The sequence below is a fragment of the Haplochromis burtoni genome, unplaced genomic scaffold (genome assembly GCF_018398535.1).
Source record: "Haplochromis burtoni strain Fernald_Lab_line unplaced genomic scaffold, NCSU_Asbu1 Contig_64, whole genome shotgun sequence".
Lineage (NCBI taxonomy): Eukaryota > Metazoa > Chordata > Actinopteri > Cichliformes > Cichlidae > Haplochromis > Haplochromis burtoni.
In genome coordinates this window covers 1,747,257-1,768,472 of record NW_024582425.1, presented here as the reverse complement: position 1 = coordinate 1,768,472, position 21,216 = coordinate 1,747,257, and the positions used below count along the sequence as shown (strand labels likewise).

Below are 21,216 nucleotides of genomic sequence, written 5' to 3'. Positions count from 1 at the left end.
GTTTGGTACTGGTATCGGATAAAACCTAAACGATACCCATCCCTAGTTATTAATGCTCTAAAAACATATATCAGTGACCATCTACAGAATAGCTGCTTTATAAATATCACATTTTGTTTTTGTTTGTTTATGACCTTTGGATTCCTGGATGGGTTAAGTGTGGATTAGATGAACAGGACACACGAGGAAGACACTGGGGAAAAAAGACACCCTAAATTAAATTAATTGATTAAATATTTTCCAATCGCATTTGTTGCCTCAATAACAGCTTTGAAGTCTCACTCTATACAACATAAAATTCATTTTGTCAATTAAGGTCCCCACTATAGTCAGAAAGGAGAAGGCAATGCTCACTGGACAACAGCTTGGAAATGACAAGTTGTTAGCCAAGTAGTGTCCATGATGTTTGTTTTAAAAAGCTAAGACGGCATCCAAGAACAACTGAACTAGTAACTAAACTGTTCAGTCGACCATGCAGCTGATTTTCCGTCATTACTTGGCCTTTTTGGAAGGCACCATATATTTTTCTATGCAGGGAAAACATTGTACATGGAGACCGACAAGTCTGCTAGAATACTCAGTTAATCTGCTGCAAATTTTATTGCAGGTAAGACCAACAAAGTTAGTGAGCAAACGAGTGCATTTGCGTTGAACCTTTAGGTGCCAAAGTTGGATGTCAGACCTTCTCGGTACCCCTTTTTGTTTTAAGTACCACAGACAACCCGTTGGGGAAAAAGACAAAAAGAAAAAACAAACAAACACATTTTAACCGACAAATATAAAAAACAACGTAAAGTTAGACTTTTCTGCAGGATATGTAAGGTTTGGGTAGGTAAGCCTTCAGAGGGTTCACTGCAATTTTATCTCTGGTAGTATTGGCTGTAGGGGAAAAATTCACAAGAAGCTCCACACGAGGCTCCATAAATATATCATTATATACTCTGTGAGGAACTCTCCAGTCAGTTCCTCCAGCTGTAGAATAACTTCAACATAACCATTCACAACTGCAGAACTGCATGTCAGGTCCAGCATAGCAGCAAGTAAAACTAGCTCGACAAAAATGTTGGAAGTGGGTTGACAGGTCGTTTAAAAAAAATGAATAAATAAATCTTTAAAAGTATTTGATATATGAAGCTAAAAATTCACAGCAATCATTATTAATTATCCATATTATCATTATCAACAAATCATATATATCCAAACTTTTGACCATACATTTTGTGGCAAATCTGAGATGGTCAAGCAGAAGAGGAAGCAGGAAATGTGGCGAAGCAAAGCAGGGCAAAGACGTGCAGTGAAGCCTGGGATTAACTATGATTTCAGATTGAAAAACTGGCAATTTTGTTTGGCTCTTTACACCACTTATAGACAAGTCTTGCAATGTTACAGCTCCAAGTAGACTGTAAAACTGTGAAACATCGAGAAATTCTCGCATTATTGATGGCAGGTCAACACTGCATTTCACATTTTGGTAAGAACTCCACCAGGCAATATGAAGCAAAACTGTCATGTCAGAGTTCAGTATAAAAAAAAATTAAAAAAAAGACTGAAAAGCAGTGGCACATTCTCAGCATCTGATAAGGCGTCCATGATGAGGCAGCGCGATGCAAGCAAAATTAACACCATCCGTTAGCTGGAGACTGCATCATATTTCCACCTTCAGGAGTCGTATTACCATCACAACAGCTGAACTGATTCATCTGTGGACTCTCTTAAGGCTGAACAGAAGGCACTGAGAAAAACAGAGACCTGACTAACTTTGTTTCATTTCTAAAAGGAGTACAAAAGGTTAATATGCAGGATCAATCCAACATATTAATGCACTACTTTTCTATTAATGTTATTGTCATACTAACATCAGTAACATAACTCAAAGTGAAAGTGATCAGAACTCAAGAACAATGTTATTGATAAACACTCCCAGAGAACAGCTGTTAAAGGTCCCTGCAGGCAGGATATTAGTTTGTGATTTTAATCACACAAAGCTTCCCAGTTTATAAAGTCAACATAAACACTAAATGTGATCTAATTACAATAACAGAAGACTCAGTGTAAACAGAGCTGGAGATAATATACACATTAATATCTTCTCACAGTTTATTTTTATGCGAGTATTAAATATTTACTGTGTAGAAGTTACAGTTACCCAAAGCGATCCACGTTAAAAGAACTAATGGGACAACAGAAAATAAAGCATGAAGTCTATAGCAGTGCTGCAAAAACGGTATTCATAATCAATTTATCTGAGGATTTTTTTCATTATTGAATCATTTGAAATTAAATTAATATATTACAGAGACACAGTGCTTTCACTTGACAAAAGCAGCCTTGTTTTCCTGAATTAATGAAACAATTATCTCAAAAATTCCAAGAAAACTCAAATTTTATTACTCCATTTTTTCTGAATGAACAAGACATGTTAAAATCCCAGAAAGCCTCTAATGCCCTGAAACCTTGATTTCATAAGCAATAAAGAGCAAACCCTTAATACACTTAGGGGTAATTCACTCAAAATTCATCCACAGAGTCTACGTGGTGACCAATGATGTTGACTCAAGAGACAAAGGCACAAGTATATCCCAATATTTCAAGAGAAAACTATATTTACAAAAGAAAAAATCATGTGACCCATCATTAACAATGAAATCAAGCTTTAAAGTCAACATAAGCTCTTTTAGGATTTTAAGATGTCCTGTTAATTCAGATAGCAAGTGTTTTTTTGTTTTGTTTTTTAATGAAAAGCGCCGTCTTACGCTTTCATAGAAATTAAGAAGCCAAGTAGCAGCCAGGTGCAGCTAATCAAATACAATCAGTCAACAGCAAGAGTGACCAGGGGTTTTGGCAGTTTGTTGGTCTGGGGCATTCTGGTGTGTTTTAACACGCTGCCAAAAACTTCCTAGAAGAAGACCTCAGAGCAAATTCACCTCAAGGTCAGAACGTTCAAACTCAAGAGCTCTTCGGGCCTCTACAGGCCACATGCATGCATGTAAAATGTTAAGGTTAATAACAGTTACAGTTAGAAAAAGACTGACAGAAAATATGGCTCCTTTGCCAGGAGAAAGTCTTTCTCTCTAAAAAGAACATAGCAGCACAGCTTAGCTTGCCTTTAGGTTGCATGTGAGCCAAGTCCAGACCTCATCTCAACTGAAATGAAGAGAGCTGTGCATTAACAAATGTCCACAAAACTTCAGTTTAGTTCTGCCAAACGTGGTTATACAAGCTACTGAGCCATGGGGTGTACTTAATTTTCACAGGACTACCTATCATCCTGTGTAAATGTGTTTGTGAAAAATATGCTTGACTGCATATTAAAGTATAAAATTAATGCCATCCATTACAAGGGCATAGAAGGACTTCTGCCGTTAATGTGGTAGAAATGTATTTGATGCCAAGTTTTTTGAGCTACCCCTGAAATAACTTGGTGAAGCAAACAGCATTTGTGTAAATCAGTGACACCCGACCTGGTAAATTAATAGGCAGTGATTCCGGTAAGTGCTTCTGTAAGTTGCCTTGCATACGTAAACACAACGGCTAGATGTGTGACGCACAGCAGGACATCAAGGACAGCTGTCAAAAAACCATCAATAAATTATACAATCAGCTGCCAGCGGCACTAGTTCAGACAAATGGATAAGACTCCAGCACGCACACCGCATTATTCAAGTAACTTTTTGAAGAAGAAGAATAAATTCAGATTCCATTTGAGAAAAATCTCTTCTTGGCAGATTCAGGCTAAATGATGATGGGCCCATCTGTCGTAACATTTCAGTTGTACATAGTAGCATGCATAATTAAAGTGACAATGCAACAGCAATAACACCACCACTTGCAACATCATATTTAAAAAGGAAAGCGTTTCGCCACCCGCTTTACTCAATCATGCCCTAAACAAGACTTCAGACCTTTTGTCTTTCTTTTTTTTCTAAACTGGAGAATTTAAGGATTATATCAGTTGGTTTCTTGCTCGGGGACTAGTAAGTTTGTTGAGACTCTTTTTCACACTGCTTTTCCCTAATTAATTTTCATACTTATTTCTCTCTGGGCGTTTAAAATAGGACAAGCAGTGACTGTACACTTACACATTCCAGTGTGAGTACTCACATGGAAGAATGTATGGCTGTGCATTCAACAGTAATTATATAGCACAGTTAATTAGAGTGTAGAAGGGAAACACCAGTGCTCAAAAGCTATTAATAAACATGGTAAACACTGATGACTGCAGTATGTTACAGCAGGTATAATAAGAGCATCCTTAATCTATATCTATCGATATTCGACTCAAGGAAATACTTTCACAACACTACAAGCCAAGTATTCAGAGAATTTACCAGCTAAGACTGACATTGAATGATGCCTCAGTCTTCAAGTTGTATAAAACCTGATCTTGAAATCTTAAAGGGTGTGCATAATGTAGCATGTGCATTGCATACCAGGAGCTGAGAAGAAACAGCAGGAGAGTGCTAGTATTATCTGTTAAATAGCGTGTGATAACACCAGTATTATCCAACAAGTTGTGTTTCAGTTTTGTGAAGTGAAATTCTAGTATTTTAATAGTCTAGTACTTAATACTAATTACCTGATATTTATGTGTGTGCATTACATCTGTACACTTCACTTGTATTTTTATTTTATTCCTATTTATTCTATTTATCCCCTTCGTATATTTTATTTATATTTGTCTCTGTATTTATATGTGTGTGTGTATGTATATATATATATATATCTATATATTCTATATAATTCTATATATATATATATCTATATATTCTAGATATATATATATATCTATATATATATATATATTCATATATATATATATATATATATTATATTATTATATATATTATTATATTTGTGATATATGTTGTGTTGTGTGTGTATGTGTGTGTGTATGTGTGTGTGTGTGTGTGTTTGTGTATGTACTTCTGTCGGTGATTTCTTTGGAAACGCGAATTTCCCAGAGGAACCCACCCGAGGGATTAATAAAGTTTTATCTTATCTTATCTCTTATCTTTATGCAGCCCAATTTTTTGCTACGGACCGGTTTGCCTTTAAGGTGTTGCGGATAAATACAACAAAATAAAACCAGTACTGGTACCCAAAAAAGAAGATTTATTCATAACACACGGGAAAAGACCCAGGGAAACCGAGTTAAATGATAAAAACCCTGAAAACCATACATTTCACACCTGAGCTTCAGCTCTCGCCCGATACCAAGCGACTCGTGGCCTGGGGACCGCTGCTTTATGGTACCTAACCTTAGCTATTATGTTGAGCTCATGGTCAAATATGTTACCTTTTGCCTCCAAAAACCAACATGGCAGAGACCAAAACTGATGGGTGACATCACAGTGGCTACATTCATCTTTTATATACAGTCTGTGCTCATCACTATAGGGAGGAAACTCTCTCCAAACAGTCTGCTTTTACACAAACAACCACTGCTAGAAAACATTCAGCGTTCTGCATCGACGTAATGTAAAGTGTTTGTGTAAATGTAGATCTTTAAAAATGGAAAAGCACTGCTGTATGAGTTGCCACTGAAACTAAGTCAGCAATCTGATACAATGATGAAGATCACCATGAAATAACTTGTTTGGACTCACAGCACGGCTGGTCCGCCATAATTAATGCCATACTGTTTTCCCTTTTAACAGAAGGACATCACAGTTTGTGTTCTTCTCATACCAGAGCTGTGAAAAAAACTGTTGTTTATAAAGCAAAGTAATGGAGTGATTCAACTTAATCGAAAGGATCTGAGGTGGGACATAGGGGTAAGAAAAGTGTAGCTACGAGATGCACTGCCACCCAAAAGCTTCACAGGTGAATGCTTAAAAAAAAAAAAGAAAAAAAGAAAAAAGAAAATGGACTGGTCAAAGTAGTAGCCATATCCCAGTAGATAAACTGGGAGCAGCAGAAATAAACTTTTTGTTTTAAATTTCAAGCTGTCAAAGAAGAGTTGTTACTGAATGTGCGCATACATCTTCCAAACCAGGTATACAGAGTGTTTTCACTACAATCACAAGAACCAGTGCCTAAATGTTTTTACAGCACTCAAGCCCAATAAAAAGGGGGGAAAATGCAGATGAAATGCCCTCAAACATTTTGTTTTGGTGTCATTGAGGGTCTCCTCACTCTTTGTTATATATAAACCACTATTGTGAATTTTATGTCGCAATCGTTTAAAGATGAAACCTACCACCACGTCACTGCGTCCACTTCAATATGTAAACCAGGACAGCTACAGATTACTGGATTTTTAACCTTTAAAAAAAGGTTCACTGGCTTCATTTTCCAAGTTATTTAGGTTTTTTATAGCACAAAGACACATAACTACAAGTATTACATGTAGCTACAAGTAAGTACATTTTGTCTGAAAGTGTTTCTTTTCTCAAATCCCTTCAAACCTTCAGAGGGTTTGAAACATCACTATAAAAAGAAACTTCATCTTTCATAAAGAGGATGTGGCCACCGGACAACGAAATCATAACAGTAAAAACTGTTTCCAATTATTAAGAAAACCTATAACCTAAAAATAACTCTAATCTCTCCTGCTGCATTATTTTCCACTGCACGAGTGACTTTTCATGTTTTTCCATTGCGTTCAGCTACGGCTAGGCTTTACAGACCAAATTCATATTGACATTTTATGTTTCAGTATTTTCAACAAAAGCAACTATGCGAAATGTCACAAACACAACTCTGGTAAATATCTAGATAATATTTAAACAGTTGGTTTCTTTATTAAACAATTGCTGCAATTTTTAACAACTGTATTAGAACAGATCTGTGGTAGAACAATGGTAGTTTACCCTTGACTGGGTAAACTACCTCGTTTCAGTCTGTGATAGTTTTTTCTTCCTTCCACTCTGGGGCTGTGTGAGGCACAGATCCACTGATCTTACCAGGTAGAAAGCCAGCCCCAAGCAGAAAGAAGCACCGACCTGCACAGAAACTGAAGGCATGATCGAGCGTTGACATGGACGGCAGCAAAACCAATTTAAGCTGTCTACAAGAAATAAATAATATAGTTTAAGTATACAATATATGTAGAATATTTTCCCTGCATCAGCATGAGACTCCACTGGAAAAAACAGGAATTTACTTTGCTAAAAATGAGACATGTTTATCTATAGGTTCCTCAATGGGTTAGTTTGTGCTACTCTCTGACTTTGATGACAAAATGTGTTAGTTCAGATTAACCAATAAATTCATTGATGCATTAGCTTTTGTCAACACTATGTAAAATAAGGTCCTACCATCTAGCTTCATATGTCTTAACTTTTATCCATTTAAAAAAAAAGAAGAAAAAAAACATAATCATTTTAAACATGACTACTGTCTTTCTAGAGCAACACACTGCAAAACTGCACCATTAGCAGGACTGTCATCCGTCTTACTTTTTACCTGAACTGTTTGCAGCTTCTCATCACAGTGTAAGGGATGCTGCAGCCCTGATTAGTAACAGGGAGCTGGATAACATCTGAGATGCAGATGTTAACTGGCATTATGAAAAACAGGCAAGATCAGTTTAACTAATGGTATCAGAGTTGAAAAATTTAGTTCAGAGGTTGTGAACTCGTAACTCTGAACCCACATACAACTCTGCCAGCCTGCAACCCCCAATTCATCTACAGGCAAAAAGTTAAATGAACAAAACTATAAAAATGACAATGCTAAGTTGAGGTACCAACAATCATAAACAGCCCACTGAACAGTAGTCAGGTTTGGTAACATTCTATTTTTATTACAAGGTTCAGACATATTTTGTGGCTCCACACGGAATTTTGTTAGTCCAATAAACTTAAAGGTTGCCAACTCCTGGTCTAGTCAACGAATCCATCACAAACCCTCTCCGGTTCTCTAGAGCAGCGGTCCCCAACCCCCGGGCCTCGGACCGGTACCGGTCCGTGAGTCGTTTGGTACCGGGCCGCGAGAGTTGAGGCTCAGGTGTGAAATGTATTTTTTTCAGGGTTTTTATCGGTTTTCAGCGTTATTTTGTTATCGTTTTTATCGTTAACTCTGTTTTCCTGGGTCTTTTCACGTGTGTTATGAATAAATCTTCTTTTTTGGGTACCGGTACTAGTTTTATTTTGTTGTATTTATCCGCGACACCTTAAAGGCCGGTCCGTGAAAATAATGTCGGGCATAAACCGGTCCGTGGCGCAAAAAAGGTTGGAGACCGCTGCCATAGAGGTCCTGGCACATGAAAGTTTTCCGTCACTGGGATGATGAGCGACAGTCTGAGCGTAGATTTGGGGTGGAGTATAGCATTATTCAGCAACCACCAAATTAAAAGCTCAACAAATGGTGTAATTTTGTCACTCAAGGACTTTGGCTTGACTCAGTTTGTAATTTAGGAAGAACGGCCCCAACCATGCAGCTTTAAATGTGCACTGGCTTGTAACTCTTAACCACACACATGTATACACACCCACACTAATTATGTGAAACAGAAACCTTTCTAGAAGTCAAGTTGTTAAGCACAGAGGTACTACAAGCTGTTACTATGACACCATGGTGGGTGATGTTCCAACCACATCCTCCCATCGCTTCAGAGAAAGAGTTTAACAAGAAGTGATGGTGTGAAACAAGCCGTCTCGTAAACGCTGGCCTACTCCTTCGCCACCAACATCTCAGTGCATTACTTGATCAGTCATACCTATCAGGAACAAAAACAAATACCTGCAAGAAAGGATTTCCTTGTAGTCAAGGGCACAGCTTGCTGCATTCTTGATTTACTGGATGTATTCCTCAGGATATTCAGAGAGAGTTTAGTCATCACGCAAGTGGAACAGTGAATGATTAGCATGTTGCAGTTTTATTTTCCATTCACAGACACATTTACGTATGCAACTTAAATTGTTTTTTGTTTTTTTTTAATAATTTCAGCTTTAAAAAGGGGAAATTTGGAAGATAAATTCCACTTTAGTTAGCTTTATTGTTAGTGGGGGTTTTCTCTTAATTTTTTTAACCCATTGCTGATTAATATTTTCACTTCCTGTATGAACACAAATCTTTTTACCCAACTGACTTCTCCTAATGGCGGCCTACTGTGACATATGTTTTGTCTCCAACTTGTCGTAAGTTGTCTCTGCTGTGATTCACTAGATATTTATCCATCTGCGTACTGTGTTGCTAAGGAAATGCCACAAAACCATTTCAAACTACCTGAGGTACATTTCACATATTTCATTATGCTTTGTCATGAAGGCTACTGTTATACAATCTGATATGGCGGTTATTGAATTTAGGTCATTGAGCATTTAAGAAGGATTTCTCATCTGCATGGATAGCCTGGCACTGCACCATCATGTGGAAATCGCTGGACCAGTTAACTAAAATTGGACAGTTGCATGAAGAGCATCGATCTCTGCCTCTCCTTGAACAAAATGTTCTCAGTTCAATCAAAAATATCTTAGAGAAAAAGTCAGAAATCTTTTCATATCTATTACATTTAAATAAACGTGTCTGAATTCAGGGCATTTCTTAACACGTGCCTTCAGATGTCTCGGGAACTAAGTAGGACTCTTGCATAGTGAGAGATTACTTGGAATTTTGCACCATTGATTGATGTCGATATTATCCCCGTCAATCATCAGGTAACATCAAAGCTCAGCAGCTACAATTTTCCAAGAATTTGCCTCCTTGCTGAACCTGTTGGCAAAAATGTGAGCACCTGAACCCTGCCCTGCATCCAGAGCAGAGGAACTTTCCTCAGGTATAACATCACAGATCGAAAACTGGGTGCTCATGTTGTGTTAATGCACAATTAGGACACAGACTTCACTCAAAAGCACGCTGCTCTCTGATAGGTGCCTCTGAATAAATTCCTCACATGGCTCATGCATTTTAAATCTGGCAGGCCCCTGAGGAAATAAAATCCCTGGTCTAACAGCTAATTTACTGACCTCTAGAAGCCAAACGTAAACACGCATTTTAATTAAAAAGGCACACATTTCTGAGATCTTTTGGGAGCCATTTTGAGTCTCTGCTAGGTTAACGTTTACCAGGCAGACAGTATAAATAATGTGAAGAACAGAGTAGTGAGCAGTTTGTTCAGTCTAGACAGCATCTCCAGTGCAGTCTTGTGACTCACATTGTGACAACGACAGTAGCAGTGGGAAAATTTACATTACAGAGCTGCTGACATTAGCTAAAGAAAATGTCTTGGGGCTTTCGACATAATGTGCAACGTGAGGAAGTGTCATCATCTTTGATACCCTTAAGCAATATTCACAACATCTACACCCATGAGGTGACTAAACCAAAAGACAAAGCTTTAGACTGAGAACCAAAATCAAATTACGAACCAGCAGATTAGACCTCTGTATGTGTCAAATGTTTAGTATTTGCATACCTCGCAGAAACATGCACACTTGTGCATTTCAGCAGCCATATTAGTATTCAGAATCAGCACCTGGAACATGTTAAGTCTTGCTCGCAGACTCTCGCTGACCACATGGCTCTCTCCCAGCAGCATTTTCTCGTGTTACCTTCTACATTATAAATACTATGATAACAGTGTGCAGGACTAATCTTAAAATTGGTGCATAGGTGCAGGATTTTTCTGGCAAAAAACATGCCTTAAGGAACCAGTGACGTTTCTCTTTTTTTTGGCGGGGGTGGGGGGTTCAAAAACATGTCGATCATACACAGAAATTCAGCATGATGAATTTGATTTATGGTGCATAAGTTGCAGATCATTTCTAATCAGACAATTCAGTGGTTGCTTTACAAATGAATTTACAGATAAAATGTGAGAAGTGGTTGAAAATGCAAACCCAGCCTTCTCAAGCCGCTCTTTGCACAGCTTGAGAAGATTGGCTTTGGTATTTTCTGCTCTACAACTCCTTCCAGTTGGAAACGGTGGCAGCGCTGGTAGTTGGAAGTGGACCAGAGGTGCGCAAGTAGACGACTATAAAGAATAGAATGAAGAAATTCAAATCGGGTATGGTTTTTGTTTTCTACGAGTGGAAGTGCAGAACTTTTTGATTACAACAAGCCACGCAAACAATGCAGGAATGTTCTTCTTGTCAGGCGTTGCTCGACATGCATCCTGACAACACTGGAGGAGCTGACTGTTTTATGATTCGTAATGTTAAAGCAGTCACACACAAAAGACCTCTCTGATTGACAGCCTCAGCAGACTGAGGCAAAACGATTTGTTTATATTTTGGAAAATGAGGTTCAGTGAATTAACTATCAACTTTTTTGTTGTTGTTGCTGTGTACCACCAGATGTACTGAAAAATAAAACAGGATTAGGAATTAGTGATTTTCAGGTAAGTTTGGAAGCGCTTTGGTGCAAGCCCAAATTCACTAGCTGCCAAGCTGAGGCATGTTTGGTTGAAGTAAGTTCAAGATAGTTCATTGTTTTAAAGACATGTTTTTAACCTCAAGCAATGAAAGATGCTCCCAAAGTCAGTAAGTGACACTGAGTAACTACTATGATTACAATAATCTGTCTGATCTGCCATAATCAGACAGCACTAGGGAAACATAAAACATTTTTAGTCGTGCATAACATTTTATTAAGAGCACCAGCTACTATCATTACCCTTCCACTCTCTCATCCCCACTTTACCTCAGTCAGCTTTCATTTACGGGTATTTGTTGTTCTCCAATTTAATCTCTGTTATTGCACACATTAGTTTTCCCTCCTAAATTAGCACAGACAGCATATTACTTTGAACCACATGCTTCACCTAAACGTCTGTTTCTTCCCTTCTGGTAACTGTATCGTGGCTCTTCAGGCACAAGTGCTTTAGTAGCCAGAATTTCTTGACATACAAGCTAAAGTCAACAATACACTCTGCTATAGACATTATATTTAAAGTACAGGATGTGCTTCCTATTACTGGCTCCTATTGTGTGAAAATTTCACAGCAATCATGGTGCACAAAACCAAAGATGTACACAGAAGAGACTGCACAGTAACTTCCAACATCCAGTGTCCTGCGTAGATGTGCAACACACTGGCTCACTAGAATGAATGGTATAACACAGAGGCTTGAACTTCAGTGTTTACCTTGATAATGCTGCTCCTGCGTGGTATTTCAGATTTGGTGTCCAGACCGGCAGAGGTGTTGGCGTTGTCCACCCCGGTTTGGCTGCCAGGTGCGACGAGGGATCCCGAGCCGACCATATTTTCAGATATCCCACAGTCTCCATTCAAGACCGACACTTCGCAATGCGTCTTACCAGCTGCGTTGTCGCTGGGCACGGCAGTATCGTCGGGATTCAATGGAGGCAGGCTGCCGTCCTCTTCAAACTCCGCCATAGGCACTTCGAGCACACACACACGCTCCCTTTCTCTCTCTCACACACACACAAGCTGACGAGCTGCTGGGTAACAAAGCCGTATGTTTCAGCCGTACTCCCAATTTCCTGCCTGGCCTATTGCCTCGATGTAACATTTACACCAAATCACGCCGTATCATCTCTCGGTGCAGATAGCTGACAGGTTCCTACAGAGAGAGGGGTTTTCTCCGTGCATTGTGCTCTGTGGAGAGAAACCACAGCGATTAGCATAATTAGGCAGCATGACAGTAGTAACAACAGCAACGTGAACAGTGGCAGCTTTTGTACAGAAGGCGTTCAGCAGTGCGCTGAAAGCGGATGTTAACTTGCAATCACTACAGGCTGTCATCACAAATGCAGCAAATACAGCCGGTTTTTCCCCATTTATGTGCATGCTTTCTTGTGCATTTCTGCACAAGTTCGCACACACAGCGACTCCATTACGGTCCATTTAACTGTAATAACAATAATAACAACCCCCCCACACCAGCGTACCGGTGGTCGTTAAGGTAAATAACGTTAACAGAAACTTATCAGGTCAATTAACGTCTCCACTAAAGTCACGATTAGCTTCATGTGACGCTCGTCGGTTTTGTGTACTTGCCTTTTAAAGCGCCTGGTCCCACACTATCCATGAATGACCCGTCTTCTTTGAGCACAGCACCCTTGGCTGTCTTTCACTACTGTGTGCCGAGCAGCGCTTAGCTTAGCTACAGCTAACTCCGCTCGCCTGCTAGCTGTTTGAAGTTAGTTTTCCCAGCCAACTAAAACTCTAAAAAGGAAGGAGAGAAATGCTTCCCCTGATTTTTTTTTCAGGTCAGACTTCAGCGGTTATTACGTTTTCTTAAAAGAAAAATGAGAAAAGAAACGAAAACGTTGATTTCCCGTTAAATCACGCGCATACAGTAGTCTCCATGGAACAAAGTTGTGTATGTCTCGTGAACGCGCACCAGGAGAAACAGGCCGAGCTGTCAATCAAACCCATAGACAAGGGCTGCCAAACATACGGCCTGCGGGCTCGTACCGGTCCGCCACGGGGTCCGTTTGGTCCACTTGATGGTTTGGCAAAGTATAAAAATTGCAGAATAAACCTTAATTACTCCTGTTAATCAATAACATGTACCACCGGTCCTTTTGTGGTGGTGCTGAAACTGAAAGATACAGAACGTATTTATTGATCTAGTCCAGTGATTTAATTCTTAAAGGTGTCAAATATGTTTTCAATGTTTTATTACTTTACGGTGTGATCTGTAAAATATAATGTACATGTACAGCCAACGAAATCACACTTATCTCAAAAGACCTCACCTGCTCATCATTAGTGTTATAAATTACTCTCAGGAAATAAGAAAAATGATTAAGTAAGAAGTAATACCCCTTGTTGTAAAGTTATAGAAATGTGTTTTTTAATGGTTTTTAAGATTTTTAAAAATGTGAGCAAAATTTTTAAAAACCTTACCTGTGGCTGAGCTGAATAGTTCTCAAAGTTTTACTTCATGTCCAGAAGAGAATATTTAGACGTGTAATAATATTTACTTATTAAATGATTAAATATAAACAATTACAGAATGTTTTTACTGAGCTTACCCACTTAAGCTGAAATTAGGTTGCACTTTGACTAAAATAAGTTAGAAATCCGTGCTGTAGACTACCAGGAAATATTAGACCCACACACACACATCAATTACTTTCACTTTTCTACATAGCAAACAAGGCTGCGTGCCACACACTGTAAAATACCCACATGCCTTTCACATTACTCTCACATAGTTTAAGTGTTTTCTTGCTGACTTATGTCACATAAGTCAAAACAAAAGTACGTGCAAAAAGGCCACAAAACCAACAGCACCACAAAGTCACCAAGAACATACAGAGAGTAAACTAAGGGTGACTGAACAGCATTTCAATTCCAGGTTTGTATAAACTTTTCAGCCATAAATGGATATAAATGTTGGATGTTACCTATCTGTCTGAGCTAAAATAAAGGTTACAACGTATTCCAAGGAGACACAACATACCATGCATGCAGTGCAAACCAACCCAAATCCTCTTTTTATGGTAACATTTGGATGATTGGAACAGAACTTTTATCATCGTTTCAGCCACGATAATCATTATGTCGAATAATTTGTGTCTTACATGGAATGTGGATGACACAGTGCATTTGTGTTTTCATTTTCGTCACAGGGAATTAAGACAATGTAAAGTTGGTTTTCCTCACTTTCACAGAAACTCCCTTGTGAGTGAACGTAGCTGATTATTATAATAGCACAACGGCCACCTTCATTGGGCAAGTGTTTCGTGTTATGTCATACCCGGGGAACTATGTGCTAGAGTAGGTCCAACCACCTGGGAAGGGGCTCAGTGTCAATTGTAGAAGTGTTTTGGGGTCAAATGCATTTTTCATGCTTACACCTGCTGTGTCGCTTAGGTCATGTCAGAGCAATGAGAAAATGCAATTTTGATAATGTGGTTTAACAGTTAGAGCTCATTTTCACTTATCAAGTGAGAAAATAAGCCCTGTAGTTATACTGTTCCAGTCACCATTCATTCTACCTACAACATTTAACAAGGATAATACAAAAAACCCCACCAAAAAACATAAATAAGTCTTGCTGGTGTAGTTCTGCTTTCTTTTTCTTTAATTTTATTATATATTTCTGTATCATGTTATCTTCTTTTCAAGCATCATCTGTGAATAATGCATAAAAAGAAAGTAAACAACACGAAACAAAATAAAAGTCAACAGGAGCAAGAAGCAAGTGCACACAAAAGATTCTTGGGCAAATGTCATTAATCTCACAGTTTTATTCATCGGTTTCACATACAGGAAGTCCTTGAAGATACAGGAAATAGATGGATAACCAAAATATTGTCAAGCTGCTTTTAGGAAGAGCAAAGACAACGTTCCATGGAAAGCCTTTCTACAGCAGGGAATGCTGTTTTCTAACAATGACCTGGCAGGGTTGACTCTACACTTACTTTTGAAAGTAAACAGATTAATGCTTTGAAATATAAACTGCTTTCTCTGCATGACTGTAGGACATGTTCTGAATGACTAATGTTGTTGTTGTCCATCTGAGTGGTATTTATGATGAATCAATAACAGCTCACATTATGTCTAATTTCCTTGTATTTATACGGACGGTGCTCGGAAGATGTACTAATCTGAAAGGTGAAGTAACGGCTCTTACTACATAACAGTCTCATTGCACTATTGCGTCAGATTTCTTGTGAAAATATTCTCACAGTAACTACTCTTTGAAAGAAAGTAATCGGGTTTTAGGAGGGATGATTAAGCGATTTAAAATATTAGTCATGCATAGTCAACACAGACCTTAAATGTAATTCATAGAGCCTAAATTCATACCCTCCTTTACAAAAAGACACACAGAGTGAGTGATGAGGCTTAATGTTATTTTACATGGTTTAGTAGGCTTTGTTCATAGTCCACTGCCTCAGATGAAAGCAGCCAAAGCGAGTGTTGTGAAATACAAAAGCAGGAGGTGGGGTGAGTTGTACAACAGAGACATCTGCTGACTTATAATGGTACACTGTCTTTTTTTGTGCAGGGCAAAGTTTGTTCTGACTTGTCCTGTGACCATTCGCGTTTGCATTACAAAACACTTATAATAATAATAAAAACAAAACGTCTACCCATGCTGTTATGTTTTAAATATAAAAGAGCATTTTCCTTTTTCAACGTGGTCCTTTTGCACAAGTGTGTAAAACAGTTTAGTTGTCGGTGATTTTCCTTCGGCTGTGGTTCGGCTTAAAGCTTTTTTGGTGGTGCCTCCAAACAGTTCTCTGTGGTACCATGTAAGATGCTACCATTGTCCCCTTGACAAGAGCTACTATTTGTAGTTAACCAATTTTCTCCTTAGTATAAGAAACAAAACAGTCAGGTACATTCAGTATTTTTTTAATTAATATTTATTCATACATTTGGAAATTGATTTTTACTGTATCCTTATTATTGAGTGTGTGTTCAGTATTTCATTTAGTTTCTTTGCTTTATTGATTGTTTGTTTAATTGTTTGTTTTAGGTCATCACTAGTTAATGAGAAAAATGTCATTTTTGCAGCTTTTTAAACTTCTTGATATTGCAGTGTCATCTTTAACCGTGGGAAATTCTCTGCTGACTTTCATTACATTTTACAATAAAAATGAATGTGAAGGCATGAGCATATTGCATATTAATGTAAACTCAATAAATATGTGTATGTAAATATAATAAAGCTCTGATGACTGTTACATATGGGATCAATTTACTGAAGACTGTTCATATTCAGTCATTTAAAGACAGTTGAACTTCAGCATATGCAGAATATGCTATTTTTTATGTACTAATACTTATTGTATCAGTATGTGTTGAGTCAATATTTAAATGCACCATCTGGTGCTGCCAGCATCAGTGGATTAACAATAACACTTTATTTAATGTTTGTTCCGACAAAATACTGCAATTCATTATGACTGTCTGTCCACAATCTGCAAAGTGTCTTTGATTAAAGGTGAAGTGTTAAAGAAATGTCTTCAGACAATAGAACAGATTTGTCTGTATTTATTTATTTTCCATGTTCTCTTTCATATGTCATTGGTATCTTATCTCATGTTACAGACAGAGAGCCAACAAAGAACATGTGAACAGTACTGGGCTGAAGCTCAGTTTGCAGACTCAACAGTTTAGCCTTTAGCCTATTGGAATGATCTCGGTGGTGCATGTGCATGAAGCAGGGCACCAAGCCTTCACCAGCTCATTACTGCATCCAGTGGTGTTTTTCAAGATTGGACAGTTGATGTAGTGGTCTATATATGGACAGGGGTTGTCTAAAAATAAAGTAAAGCAATGATTAGCTCATTGTCTTCATTATCAGCAACACATTTTACCTGCCCAGTAATTAAACACCACATTTGTAATACATTTACTTACTGCAGAGTTTGTCCACACAGTTGTTAGGACAGGAGCCACATGGGGATCCAGGTGTGTAAGGCGCCCATCGCCTGAAGTTTCCTCTGTTAAATAAAAACAGTTTATTACAATTATTTCAGGCTTAATAATTGTAATTTCATGTAATTTAGACTCTATTTTTCGTTTTGTCTGAACACATATGTCTGTATTTACATATATATTCATATTTGTACATGTAAATGCAAGTATGTGCACTTGCATATATCGTTTTTTCTGTATATGTCTGAAATAAAGATAAAGATACAAAGTGTGCTCCACCCTCAAACTTCAATTTATTTCCATTGCTGTTAAGATTGCTAACAAAGTGACATGTAAAATAAAGCCACTGTAGGCTTTATGGGTGTGAAAGGTGTCACCTACGCGCGATAATAATGGCAGCCATAGTAATAGATGTTGTTAGGGCACAGCGTTGCTCCACAGCCAACTTTGTATGAGCTGTTCCATATGACCTGATGAAAAAAACATAAAGCCGTTGGTTTTAGAGATACTCCAGTGTTGAAATAGCTACTGACTGCTCAAATATGAACATAACTCATTTATGTTTGTCCTGTTTTAACATTGCTAATTCTTGACTGCCTGGAAATATTTGGGCACTACACTCTGCAAGTTAATTTGTATTTAAAGCACTGCATTTGTTTTAGTTAAAAGAGACAAATTTATCTTCCTAAAAACGCAGTGCCTCTTTAAAAGTGATTAAACAACTGCTTTTTGAAATATAAAAATTTCATTTTTCTAAATAGGTTTGGATTCTCTTTTTGAAAGCAGGAAGGGCCACTCGTCTTGAACATACAATCCACCATAAAATGAATACTTAGCAATGAGAAAGACACAAACAGAGTCCTTCGTCATGACATCAAAAGCATCCTGCAGCTCAGACAGCAACATTATACTTTTATTCAACAACGATAAAACTAGAAGGAATTTTTGTACTTAATCATTTGGACTTCTCTTATCACTGTCTGCACTTTCTACTTAATTCATGTATTTTGCATAATGTGAGCCAGAGTTCTCATGTAGCGCTTCGATCAGCCAGTCATTAGGCAGTAGTTAAGTGCGTCATTTCTGAAGGGGCTGACCTTTGGGATTTTCATCATAACTGTCTGTAGTTTACTCAAAGTGGTGCAAAAATGTTTCTTGCAGCATGATAATGCTTCATGGCAAACAGCAAACGTGTCGGACAGACTTTATTAATGTGTCGACCTTAGTGGGTGATTCACAATATAAATGTCTATCTGACAAAGCTGCAGATATCACTATATTATTACCGCATACTATTGTCAGTGTACCAAGAACTGAGGCTACTTGAGAACAAAAGGCATCCCTGGTGTTAAAATGCTCTGTGATGTACTTTCGGGAGTAACTTTTCTTAGATAAGCTTATATTATTTCAGTTCAAGAATAATATGTTCACTCAGTTGGAGTTGTGTTGTTTGGCCACCTGATCACTGCAAGCTTAAGATTCACGCTCTTTTGGGTATGTATTCACTTTGTTATTGTGTGAATGTTTTGCTGAGCAAAGATCTGTGAGACTGAAGCAAGACAGTAATAAATGGAGAAAACAACAACCCCAAAGATGCTGAAAAGCTGTATGAAATGAACAAAGTCGTTTCATTTGTCATTTGATCCACAGTTAACCCATTAAAGTCTCAATCACTAATCCATTGCCAAAAAAGGTCTAATTAAAAATGTTGTGTTTACGGAAGCGTCTGGTGAATAAAAATACGTGATATTAATTTGCATATATGAGTTTTAATTTGTATCATATTTGCTACATCAGCCATTCTTTTTGCAATTTATTCCTTTTGATGTACCATGCAACTTATTTCAGTTTTTTGGGGAGGAAATAAATCACACTGATGATGAAGAAGTCTTAAAAACTCACAAAGAGTCATGTAATCGAATTATGATGCACTTGGCTTTAATGGGTTAATAAAAAGAAGCAGCTATCAAACAGGTAAAAGAAAGCAGAAACCTTTCTGTATAAGCTGTTGTTACCTGTGTATAGTGACCAATAGATTTTCCATTGGTGGATCCAGTGGGGTAATTGTAGTGTTCTACCTCACTATGCCACGCATTGATGACATCAGTCCACGACTTAAGAGAAGATGAATAGAACAGATTCTCGCCCAAGTGATATCCTTTTTGACAGTGGGACACATGGAAGCACTGATTATTTATTAGGATCTACAAATGCAGGCTTTCGTTTTCATGTCACAGTAGATGTCACGGCTGGGGCGGCAGTCGTGTGGAGGTGAGAAGGAGGATCCAAATAGCAGCCAGAGGTGGAGGTGCAAGTGAGTAATAACCAAGAAGCGGGCAGAACCGAAACATAAACCTAAACTGGGAAAACTAACACAAAAGGAGGACACGGGGCGAAGAGCAGAGAGACACGGTGAAACACGGAATAATGCTGAGTACACAGAAGATTCACAGAGAAACACAGACGACGCGACAAGAAGCACAGGCAGGCACAAACTATAAATACGCACACCAGGTAATCAGGAAAGGGCACACAGGAGGGGACACAGCTGGAACTAATGGGCATAACGAGACACAGACCTACAAAGTAAAACAGGAAACACACAGACTGTTTTACAACACAAAACTCGGGGACCCGTACAGAGCACAGAGGGAGACACAGGTAGGGAAAATAAACACGACAACCAAACCCCAAGAACTAATACAAAATCAGAATAAACTAGAAAATAATAATCATAAACTCAAAGCGCTGGGTCACCGACCCAGGACCATGACAGTAGATTTAATTTTTAGTAAAACAGGGTTCATTAAAAGCCTATAGATCATTATCTCCTCGTAGATAATATATTCTACTCTGTGTAATTTGTTATTAAAAGAAGGTATTAAGACTGAAGATAAGATAAAGTTCACTGTGATTCTGACCATCAATCACAGGTTTGCTCAGTTCAGAGGGAACCTTTAAATTGAGCCAGATTCAGATATGGAGATGTGGTGCAAGGTAACAAAGAAAAAGAAAAAGAAAGAAAGAAACAGAAGGAATAAAGGGAAGAGACATATACCATTGAGCAGGCGGGTGCTGGGTGCTCCATGAGCCAGAGTACACTGATCAACCCAAGCCTGAGCACTGGCTGCTACCTCCTCACTATAGCTCTATAAAAGAAAAAGAAAAAAAACCCCATTATATTTTGAACATACACCAACAATCCCTAAGAAAGAAAATTCATTCTCTGGTTAGATTTGTGCTGAAAAGCAGCCCATTTGTGCCTGGAAAAATTGGTGAACTAAGAATGCAAAGTTAGAAAATACATCCTATTCTAATGCTTCAAATATGAAATGGCTTTAACTGAAGTGCCCTTGCTATTTGACACAAGCCAGTTTGCTATTCTACCAAAAGTTCCAACGCAAACGTGCAATTTTTCTTTTTACTTCTCTGCTAAAGCCTCACACCTCTGCACCCAGCTTGTTTGGCAAGGACATGAAACAGCTTTATTCTCCTGCTTTCAGAACTTCTGGCTTGATTTCCTACACTGAATATGCTTTAATAAAAGAAACATTAATCACATGTGATTAATATATAAATCATATTTTAGACTGATTAAATCTATCCATGAAATAAAATTGTCTAATGTATTTGAATATGTCAAACAGCTTCGATACATTTGCATACAATCTGAGTTGCTTGAATAGAACTGGAAAGAACTGGATAAAAACTGGAAGTTAGGATTGAGTCACCTCCTTATCATTAAACTATACAGTCCGGCTTTTATGATTTACAGGACTGTGGGTGAGGTGCAGTAAACCTCTCCCACTTTATCATTTTTCTCCCTCCTACAGGGAAGGAGGGAAAACAAATGCTGAGGATTGTGAGTAAACACTTGTGGAGCCACATTTACTGTTAGAGTTGAAAGCACGACTGACCATTATCAGCATGTCAGACGCCGAAGGCTGAACCGCTCTCCTGAAC

The 21,216-nt window shown here is 38.1% G+C and overlaps 2 protein-coding genes across 2 annotated transcripts in view; both read right to left on the bottom strand.

The window, feature by feature from the left end:
* The window catches only part of LOC102309498 (inactive phospholipase C-like protein 2), a gene marked incomplete at its 5' end in the record, with an annotated part of 48,902 nt that extends 36,566 nt beyond the window's left edge, over nt 1-12,336 (bottom strand). The window contains 1 exon segment of the mRNA XM_014334019.2: nt 12,031-12,336. Within this exon segment, the coding sequence (XP_014189505.1) occupies nt 12,031-12,282 (252 nt within the window).
* Nucleotides 12,337-16,851: 4,515 nt separating this feature from the next.
* Nucleotides 16,852-21,216, bottom strand: LOC121814596 (cysteine-rich venom protein; the record flags this gene model as incomplete). The annotated part of the gene is given in 6 exon segments (XM_042221326.1): nt 16,852-17,132; nt 17,236-17,318; nt 17,635-17,723; nt 19,269-19,411; nt 20,312-20,402; nt 21,171-21,216. Coding segments are annotated over 6 exon segments (589 nt in total), but the record flags the coding sequence as incomplete, so codon positions are not given.